This window comes from Salvelinus alpinus, chromosome 13 (assembly GCF_045679555.1).
Source record: "Salvelinus alpinus chromosome 13, SLU_Salpinus.1, whole genome shotgun sequence".
Taxonomy (NCBI): Eukaryota; Metazoa; Chordata; class Actinopteri; order Salmoniformes; family Salmonidae; genus Salvelinus; species Salvelinus alpinus.
Window position 1 is genome coordinate 492,473 of NC_092098.1, and position 13,135 is coordinate 505,607.

Here is a 13,135-nt window from a genome sequence, read left to right on the forward strand (position 1 = left end):
ATTGTTTTGAACGCAGCATTACAGTTGAGAGTGAATTTTTAAAAATCGTAGCCTACATGAATATAAACCCCGTAGCTCGAATGTGATATGCGCAGCCACATAATCATTGGCATTATTAGCCTAGGCCTACTCGAGCAATGCGATTTTGGCATTCAAATCAAATGTTATTGGTCACATACACGTGTTTAGCAGATGTTATTCGAGGTGTGTTTATGTTATTAACTACACAGCCCATTACTTGCACCGACTCTTTATTATACGACGTGTGAATTATATAGTCGAAAATATAATACAAAAAAATCATAGTATTTGGGTAATTTGTTAACCACTTAACAGTTAAAAAAAATGTGTATCGCCTGCTCCAATTCGTGGTTATGCACGCGGAACCTTTCCCATCGATTCAGGTGGCACATCGGATGAATTTTCTTTGTGCACTCACTCAGCAAGCGCCGCATTTTTGCGAACATGGCAGCACAGGTGAGTCGGCATCATGCATTTGTCAAAATAATTAGCAATGTCCTCCCCTCTTCTTGAGACCGTAAACTATAGCAATGTTACATTTATTATGTGAATATGTTAGACTTCTTCGCTCTCTCAGGTCCTGCCCTGAACAGGATGATAGTGTTGGGAAGTTATATGAATGAAGCTAGCTAGCTACCGTTAGCTAGCTAACGTGCAACCGTAAGCGTGCTAGCGCTTGCAAACGGTATTGTACCTTTTTAGGAGTCAACATAGGAAAAGTGTACTATTATAATGGCGCAGATAATGTTATTGCTGCAAAGTTGACTACCAGCTTGAGATGCAATGTAATGTTGACAGTTGGCTTAGCAAAGCTAATGTTAGTTATAATTGAAGGGCCAGCGGTTTACGGTTTGGGCGAACTTTGTTGTGGGTAGGTTATATCACTATGACAACCAATTGACCGACTGAACATATCTAGTTAAGTTAATCGTTTCTAAACTTCTCAGCGTTAGTTTACTTGCCCAAACTTACCTCAGTAATCAGAACTCATACGTTATCACAATTGTAACAGATGGCGACTACGAAGGTTCCAGAAGTCCGTGACATCACCAGGATTGAGAGAATCGGTAAGGGCCACGAAGTAACAACGTTAGTAAATTGAACTCTGCTAAGTCCAGAGATGTTTTGCATTGTATTTAGACAAGTATCTAAATCATTAACTCAATATTTCACCTGTTTTTCCACCTCTTACCTGATGTGACTACATTTTTGTATTCCCCTTTAGGAGCTCATTCTCACATCCGTGGGCTTGGGTTGGATGATGCCTTGGAACCTCGCCAGGTAAACAACCAACAATCATAATCAGCCTTTCTCAAACTACTGTGACACCGCTCAGACACTGGCCCCATGTTTTGTTGTCCCCCTTACATCATCCAACCTGCTTCTCATTCTCTTCCTTCTCTCTCCTCTCCTCCCTCCAGGTGTCCCAGGGGATGGTTGGCCAGCTGGCATCCCGTCGTGCAGCTGGTCTCATCCTGGAGATGATTAAAGATGGCCACATCGCTGGCAGGGCTGTCCTGATTGCTGGCCAACCTGGCACTGGGAAAACTGCCATCGCTATGGGTACTGATGGATGGCTCATATTATTATGTTAACCTCTCTAGGGTACGTGAGACGGTAGCGTCCCACCTCTTCAACAGCCAGTGAAACTGCAGGGCGCCAAATTCAAAACAACAGAAATCCCATAATTAAAGTTCCTCAAACATACATGTATTTTACACCATTTTAAAGATAGACTTGTTGTAAATCCAGCCACAGTGTCCGATTTCAAAAAGGCTTTACGACGAAGGCAAACCAAACGATTATGTTAGGTGAGTGCCTATTCACAGAATAACACAGCCATTTTTACAGCCAAAGAGTGGAGTCACAAAAAGCAGAATTAGAGAGAATGAATCACTAACCTTTGATGATCTTCATCAGATGACACTCATAGGACATCATGTTACACAATACATGTATGTTTTGTTCGGTAAAGTTCATATTTATCTAAAAAAAAAATCTCAGTATACATTGGGCGCGTTATGTTCAGTAGATCCAAAAACATCCGGTCATTTTGCAGAGAGCCACATCAATTTACAGAAATACTCATCATAAATGTTGATGAACATACAAGTGTTATACATGGAATTAAAGATATACTTCTCCTTAATGCAACTGCTGTGCCAGATTTCAAAAAAGCTTTACGGAAAAAGCAAACCATGCTATAATCTGAGAACGGTGCTCCGAGAACAAATGCATATATCCGCCATGTTGGAGTCAACAGAAGTCAGAAATAACATTATACATATTCACTTACCTTTGATCTTCATCAGAATGCACTCCCGGGAATCCCAGTTCCACAATAAATGTTGGATTTGTTCGATAATGTCCATTTATGTCCAAAGAGCTACTTTTGTTAGCGCGTTTGGTAAACAAATCAAAACTCACGAAGCGCGTTCACTAGTTGCAGACGAAATACTAATTTAGTGTATGTAAACATCTGACCCACTGGGAATGTGATGAAAGAAATATAATCTGAAATAAATCATTCTCTACTATTATTCTAACATTTCACATTAGAATAAAGTGGTGATCCTAACTGACCTAAGACAGGGAATTTTTACTATAATTAAATGTCAGGAATTGTGAAACTGAGTTTAAATGTATTTGGCTAAGGTGTATGTAAACCTCCGACTTCAACTGTGTGTGTTTGTGTGTGCTGCTCGACTTAAACATATACAATCTCGGTTTACCAACAACCTAACCAAACATTCGACCAGTCGACAAATTGGGGGCAGCCCTATTGCACTTTTAAATCTCTCTTGATTACAGTTTTATGATTTCGATGTTTACTTCATCAACTGTTATTCAGTTCTTGGTTTTCTTTCTCATCATTCTAATGACTGTTTTTTTTGTGTGTTTTCGTTAATGGGACTTGCGAAAGAGAAAGTCCCCACTTTAAATATTTTAAGCATTTCTGACTTTACTGTTATTCAGCACACTACTCTTAAACCGTTTAAGCTTTAAAACATTTAGACTGGTATGTATTAAGTTACTATTATTCAACTTTTTGATAACATACTTTTTAAACTATTCAACTTTTCTACCTTAAAAAAAACTCTGCAACTTTCATGGGATTTCTTCAACGTTCTAAAGATCTCATTGTTAAAAACAACCAACATTCTATTCACTGTATAAAAAAAAGAAGACAGTTTTACACAAATCAGCTACATTGACCACCTTCCCAAGAAGTTAGACAAACTTAGTGGGTGTGGAATCTTAAGTCTACTTCTCTGCTTTTCACATCTAAAATCATAACAGAAATAACTTCTACCGATCAAACGTTACAGCTGTTTTAGTAACCGCATTGACTACATTAAAGAAATCACAGTCATTTTGACCACTTTCTCGATAAGTTAGAGCGCATTAAATAGAGCGTTAAATCTTAGTCTGCTTTTCACATTTTAAATCAGAACACTTCTTCCACTACCACAAATAATTTGGTGGGTTAAGCATCATCAAAATAGATTTTATAAATTATTTGGATTTACCTGTTTATTTGACTGTTGTTGATGATGGTGATCCCTCTTGCCTGTCCAGGTATTGCCCAGTCCCTTGGCACAGACACCCCCTTCACAGCCATGGCCGGCAGTGAGATTTTCTCTCTGGAGATGAGCAAGACTGAGGCCCTCAGCCAGGCCTTCAGGAAAGCCATCGGAGTCAGGATCAAGTGAGTTCAGGCTTCTTCTCGGTTGACTTTATTGGCCTAATTTAGGAATTTGTCGTGTTTTTAAGTTAACAATCAACATTTATATACCACAGTGTGTGAGAACGAGGGAATGGAGTATACATTAGTATTTCGTTTTGGTATGTTTTTGTTCTCAAATTAATTTATAGTCATGGTGTGTGTGTGTGTGTGTTTGCAGAGAGGAGACTGAGATCATTGAAGGAGAAGTGGTGGAGATTCAGATTGACAGACCAGCCACTGGAACGGTGAGTTCTGACTCGGCTCAACTCTCTCGCTGTGCTCTGTCGCTCTCTATGTTTAGTTTGAGTCATACTCATAAGGTGTATATTGGAGAGATGTACTGATGGACCAATTGAATTTGAGTCTGTGATTGTCTTCTAATAAGAGAGACAGATTGGTGATAAGAGAGAGACGGGTCTGTTAGTATTTAATTTAACAGCAGCAGCCTTATTATAGATGCGTATCACAGTGAAAGGATATTCATTTTAGGGAGTTGATAATATGATTTCTGGGTGGAATATTTTGGCTGCACTCAATGTTTCATAAGTTATTGAAACTTCAGTGTTCATTCGTTGCTCAATACATCACACAACGCCAGAGTTTTTAGCACACTTGAGTTTAAAGTATCAAACTAAATGTTTTGTCACACATACCATCTTTCCCACTTCCCAGTACACTTTCTAACCTGTTGTTGCTGCTTGTAGGGTGCTAAAGTGGGTAAGCTGACCCTGAAGACTACAGAGATGGAGACTATCTATGACCTGGGCAGTAAGATGATCGAGAGCCTCAGTAAAGAACGAGTTCAGGCAGGGTGAGTTCTTCTAAGGTGTAGTGCACACTTATCATCCACTAAGGGCTGTAGTACACACTCATCACTAGGGGCCATTGACCATGGTCGTGCTCATTGAGACATAACAATTAAAACAGCGTTAGTTATTGGACAGGTCTGGGTAGACCCTCCTGGTTTCGGTCGGTTTTCCTTCACTTGGTGCCTAATGAACACGATAAAGATCTTTATTCTGCACGCTGTGGTAGTATGACTTTGAGGTCATTCATTCAGCTCTATAAATCCAAAGGCTTGACCTAATGTGCTGATCTCCCACTCTTTCCCAGGGATGTAATCACCATTGATAAAGCCACAGGGAAGATCAGCAAGCTGGGCCGCTCCTTCACCAGAGCCAGAGACTACGATGCTATGGGAGCACAGGTACACATTGGTCCTAGACACTTGTGTTTACAGTGGCGCGATACAACTGAACATTGAATTAAGCTCCACTGAGTTATAGTCAGCAGCATTGCTACCATGACTTTCTCTGCATTGTGAATTTGAATTTGCCTAGGATTTACGATTGCCTAGGATTCATGTTTAATTATGGCTTCTGTGAGAGAATTTTTTAATAATCTACTGTTTGCTTTGTGCTCCTCCAGACACAGTTTGTCCAATGTCCTGAGGGGGAGCTACAGAAGAGGAAGGAGGTGGTGCACACAGTGTCCCTCCATGAGATAGATGTCATAAACAGCCGTACACAGGGGTTCCTGGCCCTGTTCTCTGGTGATACCGGAGAGATCAAGTCTGAGGTCCGCGAACAGATTAATGCCAAGGTGTCTGAGTGGAGGGAGGAGGGCAAGGCTGAGATCATCCCTGGGGTGAGTGTGTGTGTTTGGTGGTATCCCGGACACAGACTAAGCCTAGTCATGGACTTAAAAAGCTTGCTCAATTCCCCATTGACAGTGCCTTTTAGTTCAGGACTAGACTTAATCTCTGTCTGGAAAACTGGCCCGAAATGGTCAGTGTTTAATGTTCAATTCAAAGCCTTCCTTGAGTGAGTTCTTCATTTGTGTCATTCCAGGTGCTCTTCATCGACGAGGTGCACATGCTGGACATGGAGTGTTTCTCTTTCCTGAACCGAGCCCTGGAGAGTGACCTTTCACCTGTCCTCATCATGGCCACCAACAGAGGCATCACACGGTAATTTTCTACCCTACAGTCTTCGACTGCTCCCACTATCATCTGGGTGTGGTTATTGGCCTAAGAAAGAACATGAGGTTGGGGACATGTTTAGAACCAGCGTGAAGATAACATATAATTTTGCCAGTAGTTTAAAGGGGCAATATGTTATTGGTTCATCAATTTTTTCGATGTTTAAATAATGATACTGTTTATACCATTGATTCTTGGAAGAATATAACTTAAGCCTAGCCTCATTAGTTTAGAACCCAGAATATAAGCTTGTTTTACTCCATAGTTTGTGAAAAATGGGTCAATCATATATGATTTCAATCCATTTCTAACTGACACCCCTTTTGATTTGAACGAAACCTTCCATACATGTTTGCCCATGATAGAAGTGGTCAGAAAGTTACTTTTTGGACCTAAATGCCAAAACATTCAGGAGAGTGCTCAAAGTTGACCCATTTTGCATACCCCACCCTACCATGAGACATCCATGTCCTCATTACTGAAGAAGATAAACAGTTAGGTTTGATATAATTTGAAAGTTTTTGAACATGGTAATCAAGACTATTTTAGAATTTATTGAATTGTTATTTATTTTTAATTTTTAATTAACATCCATGATCTAAAACGTTCGTTCATATACAGTTCAGTGAAAAAGTATTTGCCCCCTTTCAGATTTAAAAACATATTTTAGCATGCTTTTTACAGGGAATGTTATCAGATCTTCAACCAAAACCTAATATTAGATAAAGGGAACCTGAGTGATCAAATAACATAAACGTGATACTTAATAAACAAAGTTATGCAACATCCAATGCCCCTGTGTAAAAAGTAATTGCCCCCTTACATTCGATAACAGGTTTTAATGACTGCAACCAAACGCTTCCTGTAGTTGATCAGTCTCACATCGCTGTGGAGGAATTTTGTCCCACTCTTCCATGCAGAACTGCTTTAACTCAGACATTTGTTGGTTTTCGAGCTTGTTTCAGTTCCTGCCACGACATCTCCATTGGTTTAAGGTCTGGACTTTGACTAGGCCATTCCAAAATTTGAAATGTGTCTTTTTGGGCTTGTCTTTTGGATCATTGTCTTGCTGCGATTCAGCTACCGACGGATGGCATGACATTCTCTTTAAGAATTCTCTGATGGAGCCTCCCAAGTGGCGCAGAGGTCTAAGGCAATGCAATGCTAGAAGCGTCACTACAGACCCGGGTTCCATCCCAGGCTTTGTCCCAGCCGGTTGCGACAGGGAGACCCATGAGGCTGTGCACAATTGGCCCAGCATCCGTCCGTGTTAGGGGAGGGTTTGGTCGGCCGGGATGTCCTTGTCCCATCGCGCTTTAGCGACTCCTTGTGGCGGGCCGGGTGCATGCACACTAACTTTGGTCACCAGCTGTACGGTGTTTCCTCCAACACATTGGTGCGGCTGGCTTCCGGGTTAAGCGAGCAGTGTGTCAAGAAGCGGTGCGGCTTGGTGTCTCGGAGGACGCATGGCTCTCGACCTTCGCCTCTCCCAAGTCTGTACAGGAGTTGCAGCGATGGGACAAGACTGTAACTACCAATTGTATATCACGGGGAAACGGGATACAAATTTAAATTAAATTATTCTGATGCAGAGCAGAATTCATGGTACCTTCAATGATGGAAAGTTTTCCAGTGGTAGCAAAGCATCTCCAAACCATGAGGTTTTTACTGTAGATTCAATGTTTGGTTTTCGCGAGACATAACGGGACCCATGTCGTCCAGTTCTAACACGGGCAAATATGTATGGAAGGTTTTGTTCAAATCAATAGGAAATTCATATAGAACGACCCCGATGAAATTATAAACAAACACTGTATAGCCTCAAACATGGTTAACTATGATATCATGGATCGTCCTTACATCGATAGCCCTGTCTATGAATTTGATTACATTTCTCCAGCCCCATCCCTCAGCTCTTTACTGAAACAGAGGTGGGGTGGTGAACGCTTTATTGTTTGGACTGCAGATTGTCCGTTTTAAAGTAGTGCTTCTCAAGAACTTTCCTTGGCCTCAAACCGTATGTGTGGTAAATACTTTCTCTAACCCCTCTGTTCTGTCAGTATCCGAGGCACCAACTACCAGAGTCCCCATGGTATCCCCATAGATCTACTGGACCGCCTCCTCATCATTGCTACCTCCCCCTACACTGAGAAAGAGACACGGCAGATCCTCAAGATCCGGTGAGAATCCCCCCTCTAACACTCCAAGCCTGTGCTTTAGCAAGCAAACAAGCTGCACCATGCCTTACATGATTTAAGTTTGCAGACGGTCTGCATAGTGATTGAAAATTATGTTCAAGGCTGATTCCAGATGAAAACCTATTCCCATATTGGACTGAAACACCATCTGAAATTATGTTTCTATTCTGTGTCCCTGTCTAGGTGTGAGGAGGAGGATGTGGAGCTGAGTGAGGAAGCTCACACTGTCCTGACACGTATCGGCCAGGAGACATCGCTGCGTTACGCCATCCAGCTCATCAGCACCGCAGGCCTGGTGTGTCGCAAGCGCAGGGTGAGTTTCAGCCAATTCATTCATATACACACTTACCTAGTGATGCACGGCGTGAGCCAAGCCTCTCACATCCATACACACACTGATGTAAGAACTACTCTGAATTCTCGGCATTCCAAACAGTCACACAGTATGCATTCTCATGTTTGTTTCTCCTTATATATCCTTATTTTACCCGATTCATTGTTTAATGCAATTATATTCATTCAAGTCGAATTCATTTATTGAAAGACAGAACTAGCAGATATCTGGGCAGGGCATCCCCTAGTCTCCTTGTTTACTGCTTTCTTGCTGTGGAACCATTTCGATGTTGATGCTGGGAGTTTCCAGTGCGTGATAGATGTTTGTGCTTCTCTCTCAGGGAACGGAGGTGCAGGTGGAGGACATTAAGAGGGTCTACTCTCTCTTCCTGGACGAGTCCAGATCCTCACAGTACATGAAGGAGTACCAAGATTCCTTCCTTTTCAATGAAACAACACGTGAGTCTGCTGTTCATCTGTCTGTTTGTCATAGAGCTGTATATCTTAACCTTGGTCCTGGGGACCCAAAGGGGTGCACATTTTGTTTTTTGCCCTGGCATGAAGTTCCTGTATTGTGTGAGGTGGACATTTTGATTCTTAAAGCAACTTTGATAGAAGTTGGGAAATGTTTTCACTGTAAGTTGACAAGGTCATAAACTGCTACTGCATGAGCAGATGCCTAACCTACATCTATGGGAAATGCACCTCTTAGATGTACTTTGAGGGCAGGTATAATGGGTGTAGTGACTCTTACTGTATCTCTCTTTGATTTTCAGAACCTACAATGGACACCTCTTAATTGATACGGACTGCAGATCATTTTTATAGCACGTTCTCCTGTGAAGTTCTTCTGTTTTTTTGTTTTGTTGCCATACTCCATTTCTCTGATACTGTGTTGACTTGGTTTTGTCTTTAAATGCCGTTTATTGTTTCATTGAATTTAAATGTACATGAAACCTACTTTTTGATTAGATGTTTTTTTTTTGTCATATATTTTATGTAATTGCCTAAAATGTAGTGTTGTCGTGCATTGATTTACAACGCTTAACTTCATGAAACAAAGGCAATGTAGATGTTGGCAATGTTCTTTTAAAGAGTTGAGTAAAATGTTTTTGATTTGAAAGAAATACATTTTCTCTGTCACAAAGACCTCAAGTGCTATGTACAGTACATCCACCTTCTCCCTACTACAAAGCCAGCCTCATGGGGTACCCCTTTTGTTACATCAGGATGTGGTGTGCTTTTTATTTTTTATTTTTTTGGGAAATAAAATGAGTATCTCAAAGACCGAAGTTGGCACCGCCTCTTTCGTCTGTGCATCTCTGTACTGTAGATGGCAGTGAAGGACCATGTCTCATGTCCATCTTCCCGAAGCTCAAGGGGCCTCAATGGCCCCTTGAGCCCCTCAATTGTCATACTTCAGTAAAATTAAAGATACGTTAATAGAAAATGACTCAAGTGAAAGTCACCCAGTAAAATACTAGAGTAAAAGTCTAAAGGTATTTGTTTTTTTAAATATATACTTAAGTATCAAAAGTAAATGTAATTCATAAAATGTACTTAAGTATCAACAGTAAAAGTATAAATCCTTTAAAATTCCTTATTAAGCAAATCAGACGGCACCATTGCTTGTTTAAAAAATACAGTTACGGATAGCCAGGGGCACACTCCAACACTCAGACAATTTACAAACAAAGCATTTGTGTTTAGTGAGTCTGCCAGATCAGAGGCAGTAGGGATGACCAGCTAAGCATTCAAAATTTAACATTTTTGGTGTCAGGGAAAATGTATGGTGTAAAATGTACATTATTTTCTTTAGGAATGTAGTGAAGTAAAAGTTATCTAAAAATATTAAAGTACAGATGGCAAAAAAACTACGTACGTAGTACTTGAAAGTATTTTTACTTAAGTACTTTACACCACTGGCTGATACAATATGTATTGTGATTTGATGTTCCGAACCTACTGCTCACTGTTTGCAGCAGAGAGATGAGAGCTCATGAGAAAATGTGTTTTTTTCAGTCATGGAAATAAAAGTGCTAAAAAAGATGACAAATACTGAAGATTTGGCGCAGGTAGAGCCGACTAATGCTACCTAGCAAAAAATATATATAAATATGTCCAAAAATAATAGTGTGTTATGTTACTATCGATTTGGTTTGATCACTATTCATTATAGGTGTTAATTTAAGTATATCCTTTGATTCATGTGTTGGCATTTAATTACTGATTAATTACATTAAGTGGTGGAGGTTAACTATATTTGGTTTAGGTGTTGCAAAGCGCATAGTATCTACTGTGATATGAGAAAGACCATTCATAATGGGCCAAGACTAGCTAATATTCTAAAGGAAATAGCTTAAATTGAATTAAATCTGTACTAACTATGAAGTTAGTATTGAATGCATTATTTCATGTAATCCAGTTTGTAAAGGCAAGACATGATCTTAGTTGTGGTTTTGATCTTTGATTTGAGGTATATAAGGTTTTACCCATGCAGTTAAATTGACCCCCACTACCTTCAGAGATATTGTGGATTGATAGACGGACACAGGGATGCTTTAAGATGTTCCAACCGAGGATCATTTGGCTATTTTATTTAGAATTTTAGACCCTTGCAGGTATCCCAAAAATGTTTTTTTGATGAAACATTGAATCTGGCCTTAACACTATAAACCTATAGAAATGCATTGAATGACAGATTCATAAATCGAAAAACGGTCCAAAATAAAGAACTGTTTTGAAGTGTCTGTCCTATATCTAAATGAAATAAGGTCATGATTTTTCTAATCTAATATAACTGGAATTACTATCCGTTTACCTTTGGACGTGGAAATGACCCATCCACTTCCATTCAATTTTCGGTCCGGTACCAGGTTACTTTCAAACGAGTCGAGTCCCTTGACACTTGTACAGTAAAATCGTACAGCAAAATGGAGACCACTCTTTCCATAGAAACACTACAGACATTTTCGTTAGAAGACCGATTTTCGGGATATCTCCTGGTCTGACTAACTGCGCTGTGGAAGGCTGACATCGGTGGATTGAGACATCCTGCAAAAAAAAAACGTCTCTAATTTAAACATATCTTTTTTATGGGGATTTTTTTATGACGCTAATTAGATTTCCGCGGGGGCACGGACATCGAATATGGTGCCAAGTGTGTTAAAAAATAACCATGCAGAACAAAGGGCCATACTGCTTTGAACGGAAAGAGGAATTGTGTAAAAAAGATAATCCTGCAGCCTACACATTTATTGGGAGGGAGGGGGGCATGCGGGAGACAGTGAAGGAAGGCGTCTGACCGACAGGATGGCAGGGGGAGACACTGACAGGCTGGCTGCGAGGGAGGCGGAGGGGGGTGGGCAGTGGGTGGTGAATGGGTTTCAAGGATGAGGTAAGGGTAGGTCTTGGAGTGTGTAGTAAGCTATAGGGTTTCCCCAGTGTCACTGAGATAAGAGTACCTCTCTAAACCAACCATTAACGTTCCACAGTGAATGGCTCAGTCAGCAGTAACATGAATGGTAATGATGGGAATTATTTACAGAGAGAGAGGGATCTCCTGGTCAGGACTCAGAATAAAGAACATCAGTGAGACAATAGTACACAGATAAGAGCATACTGAGTATGCAAAACTTTAATAACAGCTGTTCTTTCCATGACAAACTGCCCAGGTGTATCAATAAAATGTGTCACATGCGCTGAGTACAACAAGTGTAGACTTTACCGTGAAATGCTTACTTACAAGCTCTTAACCAACAGTGCAGTTCAAGAAGAAGAAAATATTTACCAAGTAGACTAAAATAAAAAAGTAACAATAACGAGGCTGTACACACGGGGCACCGGTACCGAGTCAGTGTGCAGGGGTACAGGCTAATTTAGGTAATTTTTTACATGTAGGTGTGGGCGAAGTGACTATGCATAGGTAACAAACAACCAGCGAGTAGCAGCAGTGTACAAAAGGGGGGGGGGTAAATTTTAATTATACGGTGGCGATTTTATGAATTGTTAAGCAGTCTTATGGCTTGGGGTAGAAGCTGTTGAGGAGTCTTTTGGTCCTAGACTTGCCGCTCCGGTACAGCTTGCCAAGCGGTAGCAGAGAGTCTGACAATTTTATGGGCTTTCCTCTGACACTGCCTATTATATAGGTCCTGGATGGCAGGAAGCCTGGCCCCAGTGATGTACTGGGCCGTTCGCACTACCCGATGTAGCACTTTACGCTCACATACTGAGCAGTTGCCATACCAGGCTGTGATGCAACCGGTCAGGATGCTCTCGATGGTACAGCTGTAGAACCTTTTGAGGAACTGTGGACCCATGCCAAATCTTTTCAGTCTCCTGAGGGGGAAAAGGTTTTATCGTGCGACTGTCTCGGTGTATTTGGACCATGTTAGTTTGTTGGTGATGTGGACACCAAGGAACTTGAAACTCTCAACCCGCTCAACTACAGCCCAGTCGATGAGAATGGGGGCCTGTTCGGCCCGCCTTTTCCTGTAGTCCACGATCAGCTCCTTCCTCTTGCTCACATCTCTGACCTCCTCCCTATAGGCCGTCTCATCGTTGTTGGTGATCAGGCCTACCACTGTTGTGTCGTCAGCAAACTTAATGATGGTGTTGGAGTCGTGTTTGGCCACGCAGTTATGGGTGAACAGGGAGTACAGGAGGGGACTAAGTACACAACCCTGAGGGGCCCCAGTGTTAAGGATCAGCGTGGCAAACGTGGTGTTGCCTACTCTTACCACCTGGGGGTGGCCCATCAGGAAGTCCAGGATCCAGTTGCAAAGGGAAGTGTTTAGTCCCAGAGTCCTTAGCTTAGTGATCAGCTTCGTGGGCACTGTGGTGTTGAACGCTGAGCTGTAGTCAATGAACAGCATT

The 13,135-nt window shown here is 41.3% G+C and overlaps 1 protein-coding gene across 1 annotated transcript; it reads left to right on the forward strand.

Annotated features, from left to right (window-relative positions):
* The first annotated feature begins 358 nt into the window (after positions 1–358).
* ruvbl2 (RuvB-like AAA ATPase 2) lies at positions 359–9,548 on the forward strand. The gene is made up of 14 exons (XM_071337384.1): positions 359–477; positions 1,034–1,088; positions 1,247–1,302; positions 1,443–1,584; positions 3,601–3,730; positions 3,927–3,993; positions 4,453–4,559; positions 4,862–4,955; positions 5,177–5,395; positions 5,599–5,717; positions 7,790–7,909; positions 8,111–8,240; positions 8,602–8,719; positions 9,037–9,548. The coding sequence occupies exons 1-14, from the start codon at positions 466–468 to the stop codon at positions 9,057–9,059; spliced, it is 1,392 nt and encodes a 463-aa protein (XP_071193485.1). The 5' UTR covers positions 359–465; the 3' UTR covers positions 9,060–9,548.
* Positions 9,549–13,135: the final 3,587 nt, after the last annotated feature.